Below are 23,725 nucleotides of genomic sequence, written 5' to 3'. Positions count from 1 at the left end.
GGTAGAGGTTTGAGTACAACCATTGTCTCTCTTCAGTTCCTTGTCCCACTGTGTCACTCAATCTTGTATTTATATTCATACTCCCATGATTTACTCCACAATCACCTCTCTGTTTCTAATACTCCTCTTTGCTGCTCTTTATATGTGTACACTGGCTATGGCATCCTCTCCCATAAACTCCATTTTAGCCAAAGAATCCACATTTTTAAACCATTTTGCTTTTTCTCTGTAATAAGGAAACAATACATTGTTCTTGATCCAAACAAAGATGAAATGAATCCTTATTAATAACAGAACCAGCCCATTGGGCTTATTTAATGCATATATGATTTTCTAGAAGACAAAGTATGAAGATCCAAATTACAGAAAGATCCGTTATCCGGAAAGCCCCAGTCCCTGAGCATTGTACTGCTGCTGTCCTTGTTCTGCCTGTTCCTCCCCACAATGTAAGTGCTGTACTACAGGCCTTCTATTTGGATCCCTTTGCCTTTCAGAGCAGCACTCTGGTAATAATGCAGCTTTCCCCCAAATAACAGAAGCCTTACACATCAATTCTACATTCTTCTCTTTCTATTAACCCCTAGAATGCGGCTTGTTGGCAGCCAAAGTAAAGGACATTTGTTGTGCACGTCTTCCTGCTGTCGATTAATAATCCGTTTGTCATGAATGTGAGCCTTTGCTTCTTTTATCTGATGGACTGACTTGGCCAAAGCGTGTGTGTGAGTGTGAGTGTGAGTGTGTGTGTAGCTAGAACACTGGCTGGCAAACCAGTCAAACTGTAAATCCAGAGAGCAGACCCCCTTGTCTGAATTATAGACAGAAAGAATTCCAAATAAGCTGCTAGTGTGGGTGTCGTTTGATCTAGAAATCCTGTGAAAACACAAGTGAATCCAGTTGGGCTGACCATACACTACAATATCCTCTCACTCAATGAGCAGATGGGAGCCTGATTGGGCCACCCCCATGCTGGGCCACATTGGAATGATCCAATTAAAGTGCCAGTAAGAGAATGTTACAACACGTGTGTCGTTTGTACCACTTTATATATTCTACAAACACTTTGTACGTTCTGAAAGCAAAATATTGGGCACAAGTCATTGCTGTGATTCCTTTGCCTTGTGCAGACACTCACAGGTGGGGGGGGGGGGCAGATTGTGGGGGGCAGATTGTGGGACTGAGCACATGATACAGAGTTTGCAGGTGTCCCAGAGGCTGAGCACAATTCTAGTGTAAATGACACAAACACACGGTCAGTCGATATCTAGTGCTGCCCATGACTTTACTACAAGCTTACACACCCTGTATGGAAATGAATGAGGGCCACAGGACAATTGTTAGGGACACAAGAGAATCACAAATATAATGATGGCGGTAACACACGCCTGTTTCAACGAGAAGCCACTGGGGAGTTGAGAGTAAGAGCTCAGCTGGAAGGTAAGGACTGGGGTGAGTAAGGAGTGGAGGGTAAAGAGTGGAGTGTGAGCTGAGCAGCCCAGCGAGTAGCGAAGAAAAGGCAAGAAGAGAGCAAATTGTTGTGAGTGAAAACCTCCAGGTACCCGTCATTGATTGGCCCGCAGGTCAGACAGATGAAGCCCCTCCTCCTACATCGTGCGTCACTGCCGCTTTGGAGAGGAAACATGAGCCGCTCAGACAGTGCCACAAAGCGCTGCCTCACTACGGCCAGCAGGGGGAGCGCACACCCTGCAAAAATGCTTCCCGATCAGAGCGCTTCCCTAAGCACTTCAGCGATCTCTATGGTAGCTCTAGTACGGAGGCAGGACTCTATGGTGGGCTGCAGACTGTACCATTTCACTGTGCAGCAGCGGGGGGGTGGCTGAGAAAGATGGCGCAGGCTTTGTCCGAGGAGGAGTTCCAGCGGATGCAGGTAATGGCTGGCACACCGTTGCTTTGGTATATAAAGGTCAGGTGACACACACACTTCTACTTATGTCATTAGACTGATGGTGCCTGATCACTGCTGTCATTTCTCATCACTTCCGGGTGTACAGCCGCCTCTAGCTGCTCCCCTGGATGTCTCTGCTGTGTCCTGGCCACCCTCATGTTCTTACTGGCTGACACCCCCCCCCCCACACATGTCACATACATGTCACATACACATACATGTCACACACACACGCCACTGGGCTGATCATATGCTCTACTCCTCCCTCTCTGAATGGGAAAATAGCCCAGGGTGTCATCTCCGCTGCTCTATGAGGGTCACAGCTTGGAGGAACCTTTATTGCACAGGTTGCTATAGCAACAGGACTATAGAGCTGCTCTGTGCAAGGACAGGAAAGCTTCCATATGTCCTGCCTTTACACTTTCTTCCTACCTCCAGCATTTGCTGCGATTATCACAAATATAGCAGCTGTAGCACAAATGGATTGCTGGGGCTTTGGGCATGTTATTAGCAACATATCATTGGCAGCTTTCCTTCTGTGGGGCACACTGTGGTCTTCTGCTCTCTTTTGCTTTCTCAACGAGCCTGGTCCAGTGTGCATGTCATATCATTCATCTATTTCTACTGTCTCAACTTCTCCTGCCCTGCCTTTTCTACAGGTCCCAAGCATTCTTTTGTAATGTAGTCTCTAGACTGGCTCACAGTTGCTCTGCCTTTTAGTCTCTAGAGTGGCTCAGAGTTGGTCTGCGTTGTAGTCTCTAGAGTGGCTCAGAGTTGGTCTGTGTTGTAGTCTCTAGAGTGGCTCAGAGTTGGTCTGTGCTGTTGTCTCTAGAGTGGCTCAGAGTTGGTCTGCGTTGTAGTCTCTAGAGTGGCTCAGAGTTGGTCTGTGTTGTAGTCTCTAGAGTGGCTCAGAGTTGGTCTGCGTTGTAGTCTCTAGAGTGGCTCAGAGTTGGTCTGCGTTGTAGTCTCTAGAGTGGCTCAGAGTTGGTCTGTGCTGTTGTCTCTAGAGTAGCTCAGAGTTGGTCTGCCTTGTAGTCTCTAGAGTGGCTGAGAGTTGGTCTGCGTTGTAGTCTCTAGAGTAGCTCAGAGTTGGTCTGCGTTGTAGTCTCTAGAGTGGCTCAGAGTTGGTCTGTGCTGTTGTCTCTAGAGTAGCTCAGAGTTGGTCTGCCTTGTAGTCTCTAGAGTGGCTGAGAGTTGGTCTGCGTTGTAGTCTCTAGAGTAGCTCAGAGTTGGTCTGCGTTGTAGTCTCTAGAGTGGCTCAGAGTTGGTCTGTGCTGTTGTCTCTAGAGTGGCTGAGAGTTGGTCTGCGTTGTAGTCTCTAGAGTAGCTCAGAGTTGGTCTGTGCTGTTGTCTCTAGAGTGGCTCAGAGTTGGTCTGTGCTGTTGTCTCTAGAGTAGCTCAGAGTTGGTCTGCGTTGTAGTCTCTAGAGTGGCTCAGAGTTGGTCTGCGTTGTAGTCTCTAGAGTGGCTCAGAGTTGGTCTGCGTTGTAGTCTCTAGAGTGGCTCAGAGTTGGTCTGTGTTGTAGTCTCTAGAGTGGCTCAGAGTTGGTCTGTGCTGTTGTCTCTAGAGTGGCTCAGAGTTGGTCTGTGTTGTAGTCTCTAGAGTGGCTCAGAGTTGGTCTGCGTTGTAGTCTCTAGAGTGGCTCAGAGTTGGTCTGTGCTGTTGTCTCTAGAGTGGCTCAGAGTTGGTCTGTGTTGTAGTCTCTAGAGTGGCTCAGAGTTGGTCTGTGTTGTAGTCTCTAGAGTGGCTCAGAGTTGGTCTGTGTTGTAGTCTCTAGAGTGGCTCACAGTTGCTCTGCCTTTTAGTCTCTAGAGTGGCTCAGAGTTGGTCTGTGTTGTAGTCTCTAGACTGGCTCACAGTTGCTCTGCCTTTTAGTCTCTAGAGTGGCTCAGAGTTGGTCTGCGTTGTAGTCTCTAGAGTGGCTCAGAGTTGGTCTGCGTTGTAGTCTCTAGAGTGGCTCAGAGTTGGTCTGTGCTGTTGTCTCTAGAGTGGCTCAGAGTTGGTCTGCCTTGTAGTCTCTAGAGTGGCTCAGAGTTGGTCTGTGTTGTAGTCTCTAGAGTGGCTCAGAGTTGGTCTGTGCTGTTGTCTCTAGAGTGGCTCAGAGTTGGTCTGTGCTGTTGTCTCTAGAGTGGCTCAGAGTTGGTCTGTGCTGTTGTCTCTAGAGTGGCTCAGAGTTGGTCTGCCTTGTAGTCTCTAGAGTGGCTCAGAGTTGGTCTGTGTTGTAGTCTCTAGAGTGGCTCAGAGTTGGTCTGTGCTGTTGTCTCTAGAGTGGCTCAGAGTTGGTCTGTGTTGTAGTCTCTAGAGTGGCTCAGAGTTGGTCTGCGTTGTAGTCTCTAGAGTGGCTCAGAGTTGGTCTGTGCTGTTGTCTCTAGAGTGGCTCAGAGTTGGTCTGCCTTGTAGTCTCTAGAGTGGCTCAGAGTTGGTCTGTGTTGTAGTCTCTAGAGTGGCTCAGAGTTGGTCTGTGTTGTAGTCTCTAGAGTGGCTCAGAGTTGGTCTGTGTTGTAGTCTCTAGAGTGGCTCAGAGTTGGTCTGCCTTGTAGTCTCTAGAGTAGCTCAGTGTTGGTCTGCGTTGTAGTCTCTAGAAGGGCTCAGTTTGCTCTTCTGTTATATCATTTGTTGAGTGCTTGACTCCTTCGGTGCCCTGTATCAGACTGTTCTACAAAATGAGTGGCATAATTAATTCTGGGTGTGGGGGGGGGGGGAAACTAGATTGTTTGGGGGGCTTTGCTGTTCATGTCCAATTCTTGCACGTACTTCACGTCCCAGGCGCAGCTGTTGGAGCTCAGAACCCAGAATTATCAGCTGTCGGACAGTCTGCGGAAGAACAGCCAAGGTGAGAGGCTTAATCCCTAGGTTTGTCTCCCTTTCCCGCATTCTATAAAGCATCCATGTCGTCCTCTTCCATAGTCTTCTCAGTGGTAGGTTGTACACACCTAATGGGTCACGTACCTTTGTATGGTATCCTTACAGAACTCTCGGCACTCCGACAGAAGCATGGATCTTTGGAAAAGGAGTTTGGGAAAGCACAGAAGGTAACTGCACCTGCCCCACTGCTCCTACTGGCACGGCCACCCTGCTCCAGTTGCAAGTATTCAATTGTGCCAACATCTCATTCACTACTGAATCCCAGTGTCCCATCAGCATCAAGCTTTCTGCTAGGCACTATCAGATGCCCAAAGCCACTCTCAGCCAATGACAGAGGCACTAGCAGAATACCATGCACCCTGTACCTTTAACCGTCCTTCTCTCTGGTTGTGTTGCAGGTGCTCAGTAAAAGCAAGAAGGCTCAGGTAAGCAGCATCTTCTATATCTGTATGGATCCTTGTTCAAGACCATAATTCCCCTGTACAGGGCTAAGACAGGAGACCTTGTATTTCATGGCCTCTCTGTGTAGTAGGTGCAGGCTCAGATGCTTTATGATTGTGTGTTAGAGTCCCTTGTATTTTATACCTCTCTGTGTAGGAGCTGGATGCTCAGTTGCTTTCTGATTGTGTGTTAGAGTCCCTTGTATTTCATAGCTTCTCTGTGTAGGAGGTGGAGGCTCTGCTTGGGGAGAATGAGATGCTTCAGGGGAAGCTGCACAGTCAGGAGGAAGATTTCCGGCTACAGAACACTACACTGATGCAGGAGCTCTCCAAGGTAATGACATCAGGATTGGGGTAATTCACGGGTGGGAATGTCATGGACACTGCTCACAGGATTTCTGACTGGTTTGTTGTTCCTTGTGTAGCTGTGCACTCAGATTGAGCAGCTAGAGGCTGAAAACACAAGGTTCAAGGCTGGGCAGCCTGCAGTACCAGGTCCAGACGGTTCAGGAGAGAAAGAAGTAAGGAGGCTCCAAGCAGAAAACACAGCACTACAGAAGAGAATAACAAGTGTGTGTCACAACTGTGTGTAACTGACCCTCTGTTTAATTGTATATGTGTCACACCCATGTATCATGTATGGGGCTCTCTGTCCAACAGTGTCACTCTCTGCAAGCAGCAGTCCTGTCCTGCTTTATGGCAGCTGAGATTCTAGCTATCTGTATAACAGAACATTCTGTCCCAGTGTCTGCACAGATCCTATCTGATCCCCATTGTAAGCAGCAGTCCTGTCCTGCTTTATGGCAGCTGAGATTCTAGCTATCTGTATAACAGAACATTCTGTCCCAGTGGCTGCACAGATCCTATCTGATCCCCATTGTAAGCAGCAGTCCTGTCCTGCTTTATGGCAGCTGAGATTCTAGCTATCTGTATAACAGAACATTCTGTCCCAGTGGCTGCACAGATCCTATCTGATCCCCATTGTAAGCAGCAGTCCTGTCCTGCTTTATGGCAGCTGAGATTCTAGCTATCTGTATAACAGAACATTCTGTCCCAGTGGCTGCACAGATCCTATCTGATCCCCATTGTAAGCAGCAGTCCTGTCCTGCTTTATGGCAGCTGAGATTCTAGCTATCTGTATAACAGAGCATTTTGTTTGGTTTGGGGTTAGGGTCAGAGTAAGGGATGTGTAGGTAGGGTCAGGGTTGCTTACTCTAGTTTGTGGCTCTCATGTGAGTGTATGAAGGCAGTTATTCCCTGTTATTATATTTAGCCCTTCAGGAATGTCATGAGAAAGAGATTGCCACCCTGAAGTGCCAAGAATGGGAGGCTAATGGACACAGTGCCACATATGCAGAGGAAGGGGCGAGTGGATCCCAGATCCTTGTGGAAACAGAAGGACAGGCCTGTCCCAAGCAGGTAAGATCCCAGGCAGTGTCATTGTGACATCTGTAGCCATTTCCGTTTGGCTGCTCCATGCACTTCACTCTGCACCCTTGTTCTGTGTGCATTTCAGGATGGACTGGGTGCTGGCAGCTGGGAGCCAATCACAGAGGATCTGCAAGGTGAGTGCTCTATGTGTCATATTGTAGCAGCTTCCATTCATTTGGCTGAAATCTTGTACTTACCAGGCCAGACTGCTAAGAGACTTTTTCTTTTTATATGATGTTTTACCCATGTAACTGATGGGAGGGCTTTTATGGTCTTGTTTGTTCTGTGTTACACTTGAGAAAGGGTAGGTAATGACCTGAAATATGTTGTGTAGTAGCCCTAAATAAACACAACCACAGGGTTATTTCATGAATTCATAAATGAAGTATTGTTACACACACCTAATTCCTCACATGGATAGGAACCATGATACTCATACAATTCCCATCTCCCTTTGAGCTGGCCATAGGCGTATTGTTTGTATGAATCAAGTGATTTTCGGACCGTGTGTGGATGGTCCCGACATTTTTGGTGCCATGTTGATCGGTTGTTTAATTGATGGGACAGGCTAGAAGATCTTTAACAATAATATCTCTGTATGTATCTGATGATATCAATGGGTGATGCGACTGTTTGTCAGACATAAATTCCATTTACTAGTTTATTGAATCTCAATGGTTAGTGGTAGGTCGGGCTTCGGACACAAGGATATATCTGCACGTCTATGACCAGCTTAAGGCTCACAGGGGCTCATTATCAACACTGGCAAAATTTGCCCATGGGCAGTTACCTATAGCAACCAATCAGCGATTAGCTTTTTAAGGCCAGCTGCAAGTAGAACAATGAATGCAGTAATCTGATTGGTTGCCATGGGTTACTGTCCATGGGCAAATTTAACCAGTGTTGATAAATGACCCCCCCTCCCTAGTTCCTCTGTAAAGTGATGCATTCTGGGACTTGAAGTCCCCCTGCTTTTCAGATCATCGTAGCTCCACCCACTATGGAAAGCAGAGGGATTTCCCAGAATCCATCATTTCACAATAGTATAAGGTGGGGGCGAGACATAAGATTTGTTGGAAAATGGTTCTTATGAGTAATATGGTTACAGCTTGTGTTAAAAACCCCCATTTCCCCCTCCCCCCTGTAAGTTGCCATGAGAGCATTCACCCCTGTGCTTGACTTAAACACTATGCTCAACACTCCGTAAGCTGCTATCCCTTGTCTAGCCTAGAGATCAGACAATAAATTATATTCTGTATTTATATAGGATTCAAACTAAAATTAGAGACACAAATTGAAGAAAATCGGCTGCTGAGAGATCAAATAGGGATTCTTCAGGTTAGTGGTAACTGGGAGTGTAGGTACCTGAGTGGCTGGGCCTGGGTATATGAGTGTAGGAACCTGAGTGGCTGGGCCTGGGTATGTGAGTGTAGGTACCTGAGTGGCTGGGCCTGGGTATATGAGTGTAGGTACCCGAGTGGCTGGGCCTGGGTATATGAGTGTAGGTACCCGAGTGGCTGGGCCTGGGTATATGAGTGTAGGTACCCGAGTGGCTGGGCCTGGGTATGTGAGTGTAGGTACCTGAGTGGCTGGGCCTGGGTATATGAGTGTAGGTACCCGAGTGGCTGGGCCTGGGTATATGAGTGTAGGTACCCGAGTGGCTGGGCCTGGGTATATGAGTGCAGTTACCCGAGTGGCTGGGCCTGGGTATGTGAGTGTAGGTACCTGAGTGGCTGGGCCTGGGTATATGAGTGTAGGTACCTGAGTGGCTGGGCCTGGGTATATGAGTGTAGGTACCTGAGTGGCTGGGCCTGGGTATGTGAGTGTAGGTACCTGAGTGGCTGGGCCTGGGTATGTGAGTGTAGGTACCTGAGTGGCTGGGCCTGGGTATATGAGTGTAGGTACCCGAGTGGCTGGGCCTGGGTATATGAGTGTAGGTACCCGAGTGGCTGGGCCTGGGTATATGAGTGTAGGTACCCGAGTGGCTGGGCCTGGGTATATGAGTGTAGGTACCCGAGTGGCTGGGCCTGGGTATGTGAGTGTAGGTACCTGAGTGGCTGGGCCTGGGTATACGAGTGTAGGTACCTGAGTGGCTGGGCCTGGGTATACGAGTGTAGGTACCTGAGTGGCTGGGCCTGGGTATATGAGTGTAGGTACCCGAGTGGCTGGGCCTGGGTATATGAGTGTAGGTACCCGAGTGGCTGGGCCTGGGTATATGAGTGTAGGTACCCGAGTGGCTGGGCCTGGGTATATGAGTGTAGTTACCCGAGTGGCTGGGCCTGGGTATGTGAGTGTAGGTACCTGAGTGGCTGGGCCTGGGTATATGAGTGTAGGTACCTGAGTGGCTGGGCCTGGGTATGTGAGTGTAGGTACCTGAGTGGCTGGGCCTGGGTATGTGAGTGTAGGTACCTGAGTGGCTGGGCCTGGGTATATGAGTGTAGGAACCTGAATGGCTGGGCCTGGGTATGTGAGTGTAGGAACCTGAGTGGCTGGGCCTGGGTATGTGAGTGTAGGCACCTGAGTGGCTGGGCCTGGGTATATGAGTGTAGGTACCTGAGTGGCTGGGCCTGGGTATATGAGTGTAGGTACCTGAGTGTGTGTGCAGGTAGCTGGGTATCTGCCCCCTCTAACTGAAGCTTTGTTTGTACCCAGGTGCAGATGGTTAAGATACAGGAGGAACACAGCAAGGTAAGTGATCAGGTCTCGTGCTGAGAGGTGTGGGACACCCACAGTCGTTACCTACAACCTGCACAATGTATTTTGTACTAGCCACAAGACATCTCTGTACCATAAGCAACTGTCAGACGTAGGCCACTTTGTCAGCACACTAACTCCCCCCCCCCCAACATTTCTTCCCTTTCAGTCAGTGGAGAAGCTGAAGAAAAAACATGAGAGGTGAGTGTGCTTGGCACTGTATGTACCTGGAACCTTCTCTTAGTGTGTCATTTTGTCCTGCCAGTCTTCTTATGGAGACCTTTCTACCTTATTTATGCAGCTACTTACAGCTACAGATAGAGAAGGAGGCACTGTACAACGACAGCAGGTAAGAACCATGCAGGGACCTTCTCACTGTCTAATGTGACAGCATGTGAGTCTCTGTTGCCACTACCTGCACCTGCCATTAGAGGATGTGGCTTCTACTCATGTGTCTTCTACTCTCATCTCTGCTCGTGCAGCCATTACTCTACTCTCTGTTTGTGTGGCTTCTACTCTCATCTCTTCTCATGTGGCTTCTACTCTTCTCTCATCTCTGCCTCTGCAGCTTCTACTCTTATCTCTTCTCATGTGGCTTCTACTCTCATCTCTGCTCATGTGTCTTCTACTCTCGTCTCTGCTCATGTGTCTTCTACTCTCAGCTCTGCTTGTATGCTATGCCAATACATTGTGCTCTGCATGACTCTCTGCACAGCCAGATGCCCCATACACCTTTCACTCAGCCTGCCCCAGTGCTCTTTCTTTATATAACCTCATTGGTCTTGCCTCCAAAGGACAAAAATTGAGGAACTTCAACAGAAGAAAGAAGAAGATATAAAATCTCTGACCTTTCGGAACCAGAAATTGCAGCAGGACATGCAGGTGGCGCAGCAGGTAAGTGGGGATGAGACACAGTATGTAGGACATGCAGAAACTAGAGACAGCCAAGCCTCAACATAAACAGCTTAGGACCTAGAAGTCAGAGACAGGCAATTCTCAGTACCTGGAACACAGACACAGCCAGGCCTCAGTGCAGTTGGAACCAAGAGACAGCCAGGCCTCAGTAGAGTTGGAAGCAAGAGACAGCCAGGCCTCAGTACAGTTGGAACCAAGAGACAGCCAGGCCTCAGTAGAGTTGGAAGCAAGAGACAGCCAGGCCTCAGTGCAGTTGGAACCAAGAGACAGCCAGGCCTCAGTGCAGTTGGAACCAAGAGACAGCCAGGCCTCAGTAGAGTTGGAAGCAAGAGACAGCCAGGCCTCAGTACAGTTGGAAGCAAGAGACAGACAGGCCTCAGTAGAGTTGGAAGCAAGAGACAGCCAGGCCTCAGTAGAGTTGGAAGCAAGAGACAGCCAGGCCTCAGTAGAGTTGGAAGCAAGAGACAGCCAGGCCTCTGTACAGTTGGAAGCAAGAGACAGCCAGGCCTCAGTAGAGTTGGAAGCAAGAGACAGCCAGGCCTCAGTGCAGTTGGAACCAAGAGACAGCCAGGCCTCAGTAGAGTTGGAAGCAAGAGACAGCCAGGCCTCAGTACAGTTGGAACCAAGAGACAGCCAGGCCTCAGTAGAGTTGGAAGCAAGAGACAGCCAGGCCTCAGTGCAGTTGGAAGCAAGAGACAGCCAGGCCTCAGTGCAGTTGGAACCAAGAGACAGCCAGGCCTCAGTAGAGTTGGAAGCAAGAGACAGACAGGCCTTAGTGCAGTTGGAACCCAGAGACAGCCAGGCCTCAGTACAGTTGAAACCCAGAGACAGCCAGGCCTTAGTAGAGTTGGAAGCAAGAGACAGTTGGAAGACAATTGGCCGATAGATTTCTGCTGAAGCTGTCATACAGTATAGGTTGGGGGTGTCTGTATTAGTGAGTGTATACAGTAAACGTGTGTTTTTTGTGCAGAGCTGCATGGAGCTGAGAGAGCAGGTGCAAAGTCAGAAGCAGGATCATGAGAGAACCCTCCGGGGTGTACAGGAGCAGGTAGGTACCCGTTCCCATTCTTGTGCTCTGTAGTCTTCTTTTCCTTTCTTATCTGCTCAGTAGAACAAGTCCTTTCCAGCATTGCTAAATTCTCTCTTGTCTTTCTCTGGCTTCTCCCTGTGCCCCCCCTGGCATGTGTTGTGCTGGTGTAGGTGGCATGGCAGAGTGCAGAGAGTCAGGAGCAGGTGGACAACATTCTATCTGAGAACGATGCCTTACGCACCAATCTAGCTGCGTTAGAACAGGTACTGCACAAGCCCCGTACTGTACCCATACTGTACCCATATGTATGTTGAGGGGTTAGGCTGTAGGTAAGGGTTAGTGCCTGGGGCTGATATGGGCATGAGAAATGTAGTACAGTAGTACAAAGTATCCAGGTAGAAAGCATTGCTGGATCTGGTGCTGTGCAGCCCATTCAATTCTGTGCCAGATGCTTCACATAAGACAGACATGTATGGGCATTCCATTTCTCAAGGGACTGGACACAAATCTAACACTTATGCTGACCTGCAGATTCAGAGTTCCAGGACCCAGGAGCTGACTCTTCTACGGGAGCAGAATGCCGCGCTCACAATGGAAGTGCAGCAGCAACATGATGAAAAGGAAGCCATGCTGGTTGAGAGAGAGGACCTAAGGACTCAGCTGCAGGTATGGAAATGTCCTGATTATATTATGATCTAAACACACACACACACATATGTTACACTTGATGTATGGATGGGATATAGACCTCCAACACCAGGCCCCACCACTGCACAAATACCAGTTGGATACTCCATTGTCTGAAATACACACTGGCTTCTATATGAGAAAGAAAATACTTTGTGTCTCCACTGTACTTGTGTCCCATCTCAGGAGTCTCTCCATGCCAACCGCCGTCTGCTGGAGCAGCTTCAGGAGAAGGAGCAGGAGAGAGATTGTCTCCAGCAGGACCTGGATGAAGCACGCAAGGTAGGTCTGCCTCCACCATATTTATCCCTCCCACAAGACACCCGGGAGGTATGTAACCATGTCCCATCACCCCACAGAGCGCTGATAAGCGGAAAGCCATGTTGGATGAAATGGCCATTGAGATGTTGCAGGAGAAAAGTCGCCACAAAGATGAGGTGGGAAATATCAAGCTTCAGCATGAGAAGGAGGTGCTCAATATCCGAGGCAAATATGAAAAGGAGCTCCGAGAACTTCATGAAGAGAAGAACAGAGGGGAAGAGGATCTGCGGGGGCAGCTACGGGATGAGAAGGTAACAGAGGATGGGAGATACATAAAGAAGGAGTTTGTACAGAACTAGGTGCAGCACAGCACGTTACTAACAGAAAAGCTCCTTGTGCTCCGCAGGCTCGGAGCAGGGAGTTGGAGGGGCTTCAGCAAACGTCCGAGGAGCTGCGCTTACAGATTCACTCACTAGAGGGAACCAAAGGATGGTTTGAGCGGAGGTTGAAGGAGGCAGAAGTAAGTGGAGAGTTGAGGGTAAGGGCTGATATTGGCATCACGTGTAGTTACAATCACTACACACATGAGCTGGCATCACGTGTAGTTACAATCACTACACACATGATCTGGCATCATCTGGGTTTAGGAATGGGGCAATGCAGTTGTTGCAGGCTGTCTTCTGAACCCCCCAGCAGTCCCAGGCCATGGCTCCTTCCCTGCTTCCCATATACAGTGTGCATACAGCAGCAGCCTGAGCAAAGGATCCTATCAGTGAGAGGGATGTGAGTACAAGCTTGGGGCTTATTCTTACTGACTGGGGTACTGTCATATCAAGCACATTAAACGGACACTGGATCTTTTTGCAGCAGTGCTGTGCAGTGCCTCTCAGCTGGGTTTGAAGTTGTTGGACGGATGGGCATTGTTTGTTATGAGCTATAATTGTTCTGCAGGAAACTATGGAGAAGGACCAGATGCAGCACCAAGAGGATTTAGGCAAGATCAGGAGTGAGCATTCAGCAAACTTACAGGTACACAAAGGGCACAAAACCCTAAAGGGGTAACATCCGGGCTACTGGGGAGTTTTGTTGGGGCTCAGCATATATTGCCCAGCTCTGGTAACATGACTAGTTACTGTGTGTTACTGCCTGCTCTTAGCTTCAAGACCAAGAGGTGGGATAGGGATGTAGCAGTCACTCAGCTCTGGGGACAGGACTAGTTACTATGTGTTACTGTCTGCTCTTAGCTTAAAGACCAAGAGATGGGATAGGGATGTAGCAGTCACTCAGCTCTGGGGACAGGACTAGTTACTGTGTGTTACTGCCTGCTCTTAGCTTAAAGACCAAGAGATGGGATAGGGATGTAGCAGTCACTCAGCTCTGGGGACAGGACTAGTTACTGTGTGTTACTGCCTGCTCTTAGCTTAAAGACCAAGAGGTGGGATAGGGATGTAGCAGTCACTCAGCTCTGGGGACAGGACTAGTTACTATGTGTTACTGCCTGCTCTTAGCTTAAAGACCAAGAGATGGGATAGGGATGTAGCAGTCACTCAGCTCTGGGGACAGGACTAGTTACTGTGTGTTACTGCCTGCTCTTAGCTTAAAGACCAAGAGGTGGGATAGGGATGTAGCAGTCACTCAGCTCTGGGGACAGGACTAGTTACTATGTGTTACTGCCTGCTCTTAGCTTAAAGACCAAGAGATGGGATAGGGATGTAGCAGTCACTCAGCTCTGGGGACAGGACTAGTTACTATGTGTTACTGCCTGCTCTTAGCTTAAAGACCAAGAGGTGGGATAGGGATGTAGCAGTCACTCAGCTCTGGGGACAGGACTAGTTACTATGTGTTACTGCCTGCTCTTAGCTTAAAGACCAAGAGATGGGATAGGATGTAGCAGTCACTCAGCTTCTGGGACAGGACTAGTTACTGTGTGTGTACTGCCTGCTCTTAGCCTTAAAGACGCAAGAGGTGGGATAGGGATGTAGCCAGTCACTCAGCTCTGGGGACAGGACTAGTTACTATGTGTTACTGCCTGCTCTTAGCTTAAAGACCAAGAGATGGGATAGGGATGTAGCAGTCACTCAGCTCTGGGGACAGGACTAGTTACTATGTGTTACTGCCTGCTCTTAGCTTAAAGACCAAGAGGTGGGAGCCGTGACCCAGAAGTTGGAGGAAAGTGCAAGAGAGAAATGGGATCTTCAGGAGACTATTAAGCAGCTGAGGCAGGTGAGAACCCTCTGGATCTGCCCCACCAAACACTCTCCCCCCCCACCATACCTGATCTCCCTAGATGTTTCTCTCTCTGCTCCCCAGTGACATGATCAAGTGAGGATTACAAGTGTAATGTACTTACTGGTCTGTAAGGTTTCAATGCAGTTGGTCTCTTGCCTGTTGCACAATTGCACCGACCCTGAACTTCTTCTATGGGGGCTAAAAGCAGCTTTGCCAAATAAGGCACCAAAATCATTTTGGATTGAATTAATATGGGTGAGGGGCTGTGTGGGTGTGGCAGCTCCCCAAAACATCCTGCACTGGTCAATATCATTTCCAGAGGCCATGGGGGACGTTTGAGCACTTTAGGGGTGCAGGGCTTGTTGAAGACAGATTTATACATGTATCCTATAGAGGGAGAGGCTGGGTTGGACCATACCATGTGTACCCCAATAAACACAGAGATTTAATAATCTGGGCCACAGACTGTGCTGTGAGTGTGACAGGGGCACAGGTGACATAGTAATAGTTTTGTGTTTGTAGGAGCTGAAAGACACAGCTGACGGGCAGCGAATACTAGAGAAAAAGGGCAGCTTGGCAGTAAGTACCCCACTGTCCCCCAATATTCCATTCCATACAGCTTCACTGTATATCCTTCCACTATACTCCCTCCATGTCTCTCTCCTGGTAGCTCACTGCTTGTCTCTTTTGCAGCTTAAAGACCTGAAAAGGCAGTTACACCTGGAAAGGAAGAGAGCGGAGAAACTACAGGAGCGATTACAGGAGATTCTCACAAACAGCAAGACCCGAACAGGTAATAAAAATCTTTGTGCCACTGGGACGCTTATGAGCCGTACAGTGTGTGTGTGTGTGAGCCGTACAGTGTGTGTGTGTGAGCCGTACAGTGTGTGTGTGTGTGAAGCCGAGTTATACAACGTTGTGTGTGTGTGAGCCGTAACAGTTGTGTTGTGTGTGAGCCGTACAGTGTGTGTGTGAGCCGTACAGTGTGTGTGTATGAGCTGTACAGTGTGTGTGTGAGCCGTACAGTGTGTGTGTGTGAGCCGTACAGTGTGTGTGTGAGCCGTACAGTGTGTGTGTGAGCCATACAGTGTGTGTGTGAGCCGTACAGTGTGTGTGTGAGCCGTATTGTGTGTGTGTGTGAGCCGTACAGTGTGTGTGTGAGCCGTACATTGTGTGTGTGTGTGAGCCGTACAGTGTGTGTGTGAGCCGTACAGTGTGTGTGTGAGCCGTATTGTGTGTGTGTGTGAGCCGTACAGTGTGTGTGTGAGCCGTACAGTGTGTGTGTGAGCCGTACAGTGTGTGTGTATGAGCTGTACAGTGTATGTGTGAGCCGTACAGTGTGTGTGTGAGCTGTAGATTGTGTACAGAAGTCACTTTACTCCCACACGTCTGTCCGTCATCATTCACTCCCCAGTGTCTGTGAATCACATATTCGCACAAAAACAAAGTAGTGCTACACAAACACTACAGCTTTTTGTAGCGTTGGGTGTCGACTGTGACTCTGTTTGCCCAGGTCTTATCCATATACAAGACTGTATTTCAGTAGAACTCCAATTTAGTGAAAAAAATTAGACGTTTCAAGCCTGTCACTCACATGTTATTTCCTACCAATCATCTTACTGCCAGGAACCTCTGTTATTTCTTTGGTGTATGTGAGTGTAAGACTGAGGGGAGGGGTTGGGTTATACTGGGGGGTATGTGAGTGTAAGACTGAGGGGAGGAATTAGAGTATGTGAGTATAAGGCTACTATGTTAGTTGTATGTGATTTTTATTCTCCTGTTATTTCCCCTCCATCCACCATCCCATTATTGTACAGCAGGATCAGATTGTTGTTCTCTTCAATTACACTGACAGTCCTACATTTCTCTCCAACACCCACTCCCTCCTTTTGCTCCCACTGGAGGCATTAAGACTATCCATTTTAAGCAGGGCATTAATATTTTATGTGTGAGATGAGTCAGGAGGCGGGAGACAAAGCCACCCTTACAAGGCCAGAGAGGAAAATGCTGAGCTGCAGTAAAATCCCCTGCAAGATATAGGAGCCCTCCCTTCTGCCCCTGCTAGATGTATGTGTGTGTGTGTATATATATTTATTTATTTGTATGGCGCTCCTTGAGGGTAAAGCACTGTACAGCAGAACAATACGTTAGTATAACAAACAACAAGGGCTCACTGCATTAATAAGTAACTAATTAGTACATTATTAGAATTACAATTCACATAAATCTAAAGTATCATTACACTACAGATGAAGTGCTCAGTATGAAGGAGACAATGGAATGCAGGAGCCTGCCCCGTAGAGCTTACAAATGGGAGGGGAAAGACACAATTAGGTTCCAGTGGGTAACCCATAGAAGTGCCAGTTGCAGGTTATCCAGGTGCTCCCAGAGGGAGTCTAGTTGAGTTTACTTCTAAAGAGATTGAAGGAGGATTGTCTCCGGAGAGATTCAGGAATGACCAATAGAAGGAGCAGCAAGACAGAAGGGTTTGACCCGGGAAACGGCAGTAGTAGTGGGGGGTTCGGCCAAGAACATATAGAGAGACACGAGATGAGATGTAGTGAGGTGCAGAGGAATGAAGGTTATGAGCAGGAGCTTGTAAGTTATTCTTTCTTTTCTAGGAAGCCATGATAAGGACTTCAGCAGGGGAGGGGCCTGTACCCTTTTGGATGAGCCTGGCAGCAGTGTTTAATACAGACTGTAGAGGGGAGAGATGGGAGGCCAGTTAGTAGAAGGTTACAGTAATCTAGTTGGGATAGGATGAGAGCATGCATGAGTGTCTTGGCCGTAACAGGTGAAAGGAAGGGACAGATCATGGCAATATTGAGTAAGAAAAAGTGACAGGTTTTCACAGTGATCCCAGTGAGACTCTCGGCCCACCCTGTCAGGTCCCAATGAGATGAAACGTGGTAAAGAACGGTCAGACGCGGGTCGTTACTGCAAAAGTTGAAAAAATACACGATTATGTATACACACAGTATATAGTTGATAAAAAGCTACTAATACTCCAGTAGTCATTTAAGCTGTTTAACCTACTAATCCTGCTGTAGGAGTCCGATCCCAAGCCGATATTTGCAACTATAAATCTGGTACTCAAACAGATACTTCAGTTCACTCCATTTCTCCACACTGAAGCCAAGTCAAACACAATTCAAGTGGCAAGTACTGGAAGTAGTACGGAGGGAACATGAATACATTGCTACTACAGCAGGAGTCAAAATGGATAAGTAGGTTAAAGGACCAGTAACATCAAAAATCTTTTTTTTTTTTTTTTTTTTTTAAAATTCAGTAGTATACATAGAAAAAACAACACCAAGACAAATGAAACACATTTTTCAAAAACATTTTTTGATGTTACTGGTCCTTTAAAGAGCTTACATCCGGAGGGTCTAAATGACTACAGGAGTATTAGTAGCTTTTTATCAACTATATACTGTGTATACATAATCATGTATTTTTCTTTCTTCCCCAGATAGTAGGGCTGTCTTAAAATTTTGAAAATATACTTGAAAAGAATTGAATATACTACAGAAGGGTAAGATTATAGTTAAAATTTGACCATAATTCTTGAAAGTTATTGTATGTTTACTATAAGATTTAGTCTTATGTGAAGCAATCGGAGCTCTTGGCAGGCAGTGTCTAGAGAAACTTTTTTGGACAATAATGGACTATTTCTGGGATCTAAATGTACTTTTCTATTTCAACACTATGGACTACACTGATGTAGTATTGTTGAACTTATTATTATTCACACATTTATATCGGCTAGGCTGAAAAATGTATTGCAGTGGCCAAGAGATTTTTCATCACACAGTGCGGGTGGGGGTGGCCATGGTATCTTACCACTAATTAGGGGTGGAGTTTAATTGCTTGTGTGGGCTTTGTATTCAAATGAAAGCACCTCAACTCTTGTAGTAACGACGCGAGTCTGACCGTTCTGCTGATTATTGACTTCATTGGGCAGAAGTTGATTGGTTTGAAGGAGCCAATGAGACTCCCAGTCCACCCTGCTAGACCCCAGTGAGGGTTGGCTGACAGCAGGGTCAGATTTGGGTGGCTAAGGCTCTCATACTACTCTTTGTGGTGCAGGGTTGGAGGAACTGGTGTTGGCAGAGTTAAGTTCCCCAAGTCGGGCACAGACTGGCGACAGCAGCAGCATCTCGTCCTTCAGTTACAAGGAGATCATGAGGGAGAATGCAGCCCCCAGTGGCAATAAGGTAAGGAGACTGGCCATGTAGCTGGCATGAATTGACACAAATAAAAAGGGTAAAAGGCCTTACAACATACATGAATGGGTATGTCCATATATGAGGGGCAGCTCAAGCACATCAGAACTATGCTGCCCCAGTGCCCAGATACACACACAATATGCCCGTTCCCAGATCACTTTAGTGCCCCTAGACCCTGCTGTAGCCCTGCAAAGGTCTCACATCTGGGACACGTTCTTCCTTCTATTGGTACCTCCCATCTCCCAGTGTACTGATTCTACCTGGTTATGGACTCACATTGGTACCTCTCCTTGTTGAGCCCAATGTCCTGGAGGAAATCAGCACCTCTCTGAGTATGTGGCACTGGAGGTTTCCCCATTGGCCATTGGCTTGCTGTTAACATTATGTCTTGCAAAGGTTGCTTTGTGCCAATCATATTGCCCTGTGCCAATGTGCTGATAAATACCTGTCTGTTCCAGTCCAATACGGGGAGTCCACAGTCCCAGACACACAGGCCGGCTGAGCTGTCGGATGAAGAGGTTTCGGATCTGTTCCAGAGACTGGCAGAGATTCAGCAGGAGAAGTGGCTGTTGGAAGAAAAGGTACAGCATGGGCTCATTGGATTTAGGGCCTGGGCTTTATTGACCAATCAAACACAGGGACAATATGCTAAGCTCTTGGCAAACACTGCTGAAGATTTCCCCTTTAAGGCATGGATGCATTGGGACACTTCCACTTTAAGGCATGGATGCATGGGGACATTTCCCTTTTAAAGGAATTGTTCAGTGTAAAAATAAAAACTGGGTAAATAAATAGGCTGTGCAAAATAAAAAATGTATCTAATATAGTTAGTTAGTCCAAAATGTAATGTATAAAGGCTGGAGTGAGTGGATGTGTAACATGTCAGTCAGAACACTACTTCCTGCTTTTCAGCTCTCTTGGTTTACACTGATTGGTTACCAGGCAGTAACCAATCAGAGACTTGAGGGGGGGGCACATGGGTCATATCTGTTGCTTTTGAATCTGAGCTGAATGCTGAGGATCAATTACAAACTCAATGAGCAGAAATGTCCCATGTGGCCCCCCTTATAGTCACTGACTAACTCAGAGTTAGAGAGCTGAAAAGCAGGAAGTAGTGTTCTGGCTATTATGTTACACATCCACTCACTCCAGCCTTTATACATTACATTTTTGCCTAACTAACTATATTAGATACATTATTTATTTTGTACAGCCTGTCTATTTACCCAGTTTTTATTTTCACACTGAACTGTTCCTTTAAGGCATGGATGCATTGGGGCATTAAGAGAAGCCAGGGTGACGTGTTATACCCAGGGGCAGTTATAGGACGCCACCCACCCATGGTATTTATTTAGTAACCCTGTTACTCTCACTGCCTGATTTATGTCTCCCGCAGGTGAAGCATCTGGAGGTGAGTAGTGCCTCCATGGCAGAAGATCTGTGCAGGAAGAGCTCCATCATTGAGGCCTACGTAATGGACAGCAGGATCGGTCAGTTCCACTGGACTTGCTTTGTGTTGGTACATATGTGTGTGCCCGTGGGCATTTTAGTGTGTTGCTAGAGATGGAGGAGGAGATGTGCACCCGCCACTAACTGCCATATCAGAGTGTTGCTGGAGATAGAGGGGGAGATGTGTGCCCTCCACTAACTGCCATTTTAGAGTGTTGCTGGAGATATGGGAGTGTGCGCTCCACTAACTGCCATTTTAGAGTGTTGCTGAAGATAGGGGAGGAAATGTGTACCCTCCACTAACTGCTGGAGATGGAGATGTGATCCAACTGATTCTATTATTTGTGCCTGACAGTCATTGTGTCTCCTCCTTGCCAAGGTCTGGGTACCCCCCTATAGTTAGTGTATGTGTGCCAAGGTCTGGGTACCCCCCTATAGTTAGTGTATGTGTACAAAGGTGTGGGTACCCCCCTATAGTTAGTGTATGTGTACCAAGGTGTGGGTACCCCCCTATAGTTAGTGTATGTGTACCAAGGTGTGGGTACCCCCCTATAGTTAGTGTATGTGTACCAAGGTGTGGGTACCCCAGTAATAATTCCCAGATGATGCAGAGAGGGCAGAGTGATGTAAGTAAGAGCCTATGAAGTTACTGTGGGAGCTAGAGCAAGTCTCATTCACCCACAAGTCTGGCCCTTTCCCATTAGGGTGCAGGGGCTCCCCCTCGGACCCTTGGACAGTGCCACATACTTGAGTGTAACAGGAGCTGACATGTTTGCTGGATTTCTGAGGCCGTCAGCATGCGCGGGGGGGTTCAAGGTGTAAATAATTCAGGTGCAGGAAGATTTGCTGATGATTTATTTACCAGGGCAGAAAATGGAGAGGTGAGAGGAAAGGAGAATAATATAGGGGAGCTGAGTTCAGCGAGAATCTCCTTCTAGAAATGATTCCATGGCTTTGGGCCCGGCATCAGCTGCCAGAACCCATTATTTCTATATAAATCTGAATTATTTATCTCTTCTAGCAAAGTCTCACTGCTCAGCCCAGGCCAGCACCCCATGGGTTAAAGGGAAAGTGCAGTCCCTGTAAGGCTCACTGAGCACCGTACCCAGAATGATCACCTGTGCCTCTATTATAATCAGTACTGGACCCAGAATGATCCCCTGTGCTTCTATTATAATCAGTACTGTACCCAGAATGATCCCCTGTGCCTCTATTATAATCAGTACTGTACCCAGAATGACCCTGTGCCTCTATTATAATCAGTACTGTACCCAGAATGATCCTGTGCTTCTATTATAATCAGTACTGTACCCAGAATGATCCCCTGTGCCTCTATTATAATCAGTACTGTACCCAGAATGATCCTGTGCTTCTATTATAATCAGTACTGTACCCAGAATGATCCCCTGTGCCTCTATTATAATCAGTACTGTACCCAGAATGATCCTGTGCTTCTATTATAATCAGTACTGTACCCAGAATGATCCTGTGCTTCTATTATAATCAGTACTGTACCCAGAATGATCCCCTGTGCCTCTATTATAATCAGTACTGTACCCAGAATGATCCTGTGCCTCTATTATAATCAGTACTGTACCCAGAATGATCCTGTGCCTCTATTATAATCAGTACTGTACCCAGAATGATCCTGTGTCTCTATTATAATCACTATTGTAGCCAAAATTATCCCCTGTGCCTCTATTATAATCGGTATTGTACCCAGAATGATCCCCTGTGCCTCTATTATAATCAGTACTGTACCCTTGCAAAAGTATTCACCCCCTTGACTTTTTACCTATTTTGTTACATTCCAACCTGTAATTTCAATGTTTCTTAATCTTATTTTATGTGATGGATCTGCATAGCCTAAGTTGGTGAAGTGAAATGAGAAAAATACATATAAAAAAGAATTTAAAAAAAAATAAAAAAACTGAAAATTGGCATGTGCATATGTATTCACCACCTTTGCCATGAAGCCCCTAAAAAATCCTGGTGCAACCAATTACCTTCAAAAGTCACCTAATTAGTGAAATGAAGTGCACCTGTGTGCCATGTAAGTGTCACATGATCTGTCAGTATAAACACACCTTTTCTGACACAAAGCTGCCAAGAGAGGGTCGCCCCCACCAAACCTCACAGAGCGGGGGGCAAGGAGGCAGCACAGAGACCAAAGGTAACCCTGAAGGACTTGCAGAGTTCCACAGCAGAGACTGGAGAATCACAATAAGTCGTACACTCCAAAGAGCTGGGCTTTATGGAAGAGTGGCCAGTAAAAAGCCAAAATAAGAAGGAACGTTTTGAGGTTGCCAAAAGGCATGTGGGCGACTCCCCAAATGTATGGAGGAAGGTGCTCTGGTCAGATGAGAGTAAAATGGAATAAATAAAATGGCTGGTGCAAAGCCAACACATGCCATCACCCCAAGAACACCATGGCCACAGTGTGAAACATGGAGGGGAAGATGGAGCTAAATACCGGGATATTCTTGTGATTTGAGACTGGGACGGAGGTTGACCTTCCAGCAGGACAATGAAGCCCACTGCTCAAGTGCTGAAACAGGGGAAACATTTAAATGTGTTGGAATGGCCGAGTCAAAGTCCAGACCTCAATCCAATTGAGAACATGGGGTCAGACTTGAAGATTGCTGGTCACAAGTGAAAAGCCTCCAACATGAAGGAGCTGGAGTAGTTGTGCCTTGAGGAATGGCCACAAATGCCAGTGGCAAGATGAGGCAAGTTCATAGAGACTTATCTAAAGCCACTTGCAGCTGTAATTGCCACAAAAGGTGGCTCTACAAAGTACTGACTTTAGGGGGGGTGAAAAGTTATGCACGCTGAAGATTTCTGTTCTTTTGTCCTATTTGCTGTTCACAATACATGGAAAATAAAAGATCTTCAAAGTTGTAGGCATGTTGTGTAAATGAAATGGTGCAAACTGTCAAACAATCCATTTTAATTCCAGTTTGTGAGGCAACAAAACATGAAAAATGCCAAGGAGGGGGGGTGAAGACTTTTGCAAGGCTCTGTATACCTAGTTACGTTCTGGACATTTTATGGGCTGGGGGCCCAGTAACCCCACTGGAGCCTGGATGTCACTGTGTATTTGGATAAAAGCTATTTTTTCTCTTCCCTCCCCAGACGTGTCTGCTGCCCATGGCCAAGTGGATCGGAGCAGCCTGGGCAGTGTCTTAAGGGACCTGGTGAAACCGGGAGATGAGAACCTGAGGGAGATGAACAAAAAGCTGCAGAACATGTTGGAGGAGCAGCTCACCAAGAACATGCACCTACAGAAGGTCAGCACCTTGTGTGTGGATATATATTATATATATATATATATATACAGCGCCGTTTCTGTATGTATTGCCGCCTGAGGCGGCTCCAGTAATGCCGCCCCCCCAGCCCGATTCGATTTCCGGGGGGGAGGCAGCAACGCTAGTACGGAGAGTGCAATTGCGCTCTCTCGCCCTAGTAAAGCCGAATTTCCGGTTCAAAAACCGGAAATTCGGCTCTTAAAGGCACCAGGAGCGGCTTTTTGCCGCCCCTGGAAACCTAGCTGGCGATGCCGCCTGAGGCGAGCGCCTCAGCTCGCCTCATT

At 47.4% G+C, this 23,725-nt stretch overlaps 1 protein-coding gene across 6 annotated transcripts in view; it reads left to right on the top strand.

The window, feature by feature from the left end:
* Positions 1 to 1,334: 1,334 nt before the first annotated feature.
* The window catches only part of gripap1.L (GRIP1 associated protein 1 L homeolog), a 31,235-nt gene continuing 8,844 nt past the window's right edge, over positions 1,335 to 23,725 (top strand). The window contains exons 1-27 of one of the 6 annotated variants that reach the window (XM_041572221.1): positions 1,338 to 1,885; positions 4,670 to 4,736; positions 4,874 to 4,935; positions 5,167 to 5,193; positions 5,435 to 5,542; positions 5,634 to 5,793; positions 6,482 to 6,627; positions 6,725 to 6,773; positions 7,907 to 7,977; positions 9,298 to 9,327; positions 9,503 to 9,534; positions 9,635 to 9,682; positions 10,128 to 10,227; positions 11,219 to 11,296; positions 11,449 to 11,541; positions 11,810 to 11,944; positions 12,152 to 12,247; positions 12,325 to 12,537; positions 12,633 to 12,746; positions 13,178 to 13,255; positions 14,354 to 14,449; positions 14,978 to 15,034; positions 15,149 to 15,248; positions 18,545 to 18,672; positions 19,143 to 19,265; positions 20,081 to 20,174; positions 23,269 to 23,423. In XM_041572221.1, the coding sequence (XP_041428155.1) occupies positions 1,844 to 1,885; positions 4,670 to 4,736; positions 4,874 to 4,935; positions 5,167 to 5,193; positions 5,435 to 5,542; positions 5,634 to 5,793; positions 6,482 to 6,627; positions 6,725 to 6,773; positions 7,907 to 7,977; positions 9,298 to 9,327; positions 9,503 to 9,534; positions 9,635 to 9,682; positions 10,128 to 10,227; positions 11,219 to 11,296; positions 11,449 to 11,541; positions 11,810 to 11,944; positions 12,152 to 12,247; positions 12,325 to 12,537; positions 12,633 to 12,746; positions 13,178 to 13,255; positions 14,354 to 14,449; positions 14,978 to 15,034; positions 15,149 to 15,248; positions 18,545 to 18,672; positions 19,143 to 19,265; positions 20,081 to 20,174; positions 23,269 to 23,423 (2,502 nt within the window). In that variant the 5' untranslated portion in view covers positions 1,338 to 1,843. Of the gene's footprint in view, positions 1,886 to 4,669; positions 4,737 to 4,873; positions 4,936 to 5,166; positions 5,194 to 5,434; positions 5,543 to 5,633; positions 5,794 to 6,481; positions 6,628 to 6,724; positions 6,774 to 7,906; positions 7,978 to 9,291; positions 9,328 to 9,502; positions 9,535 to 9,634; positions 9,683 to 10,127; positions 10,228 to 11,218; positions 11,297 to 11,448; positions 11,542 to 11,809; positions 11,945 to 12,151; positions 12,248 to 12,324; positions 12,538 to 12,632; positions 12,747 to 13,177; positions 13,256 to 14,353; positions 14,450 to 14,977; positions 15,035 to 15,148; positions 15,249 to 18,544; positions 18,673 to 19,142; positions 19,266 to 20,080; positions 20,175 to 23,268; positions 23,424 to 23,725 lie in introns of all 6 variants that reach the window. The other 5 variants (XM_041572220.1, XM_041572222.1, XM_041572224.1 and 2 more) reach the window with 5 other exon arrangements.

The sequence above is a fragment of the Xenopus laevis genome, chromosome 8L (genome assembly GCF_017654675.1).
Source record: "Xenopus laevis strain J_2021 chromosome 8L, Xenopus_laevis_v10.1, whole genome shotgun sequence".
NCBI lineage: Eukaryota > Metazoa > Chordata > Amphibia > Anura > Pipidae > Xenopus > Xenopus laevis.
Note: the sequence above shows the minus strand (reverse complement) of the source record. Positions and strands in the feature narration are given on the sequence as shown.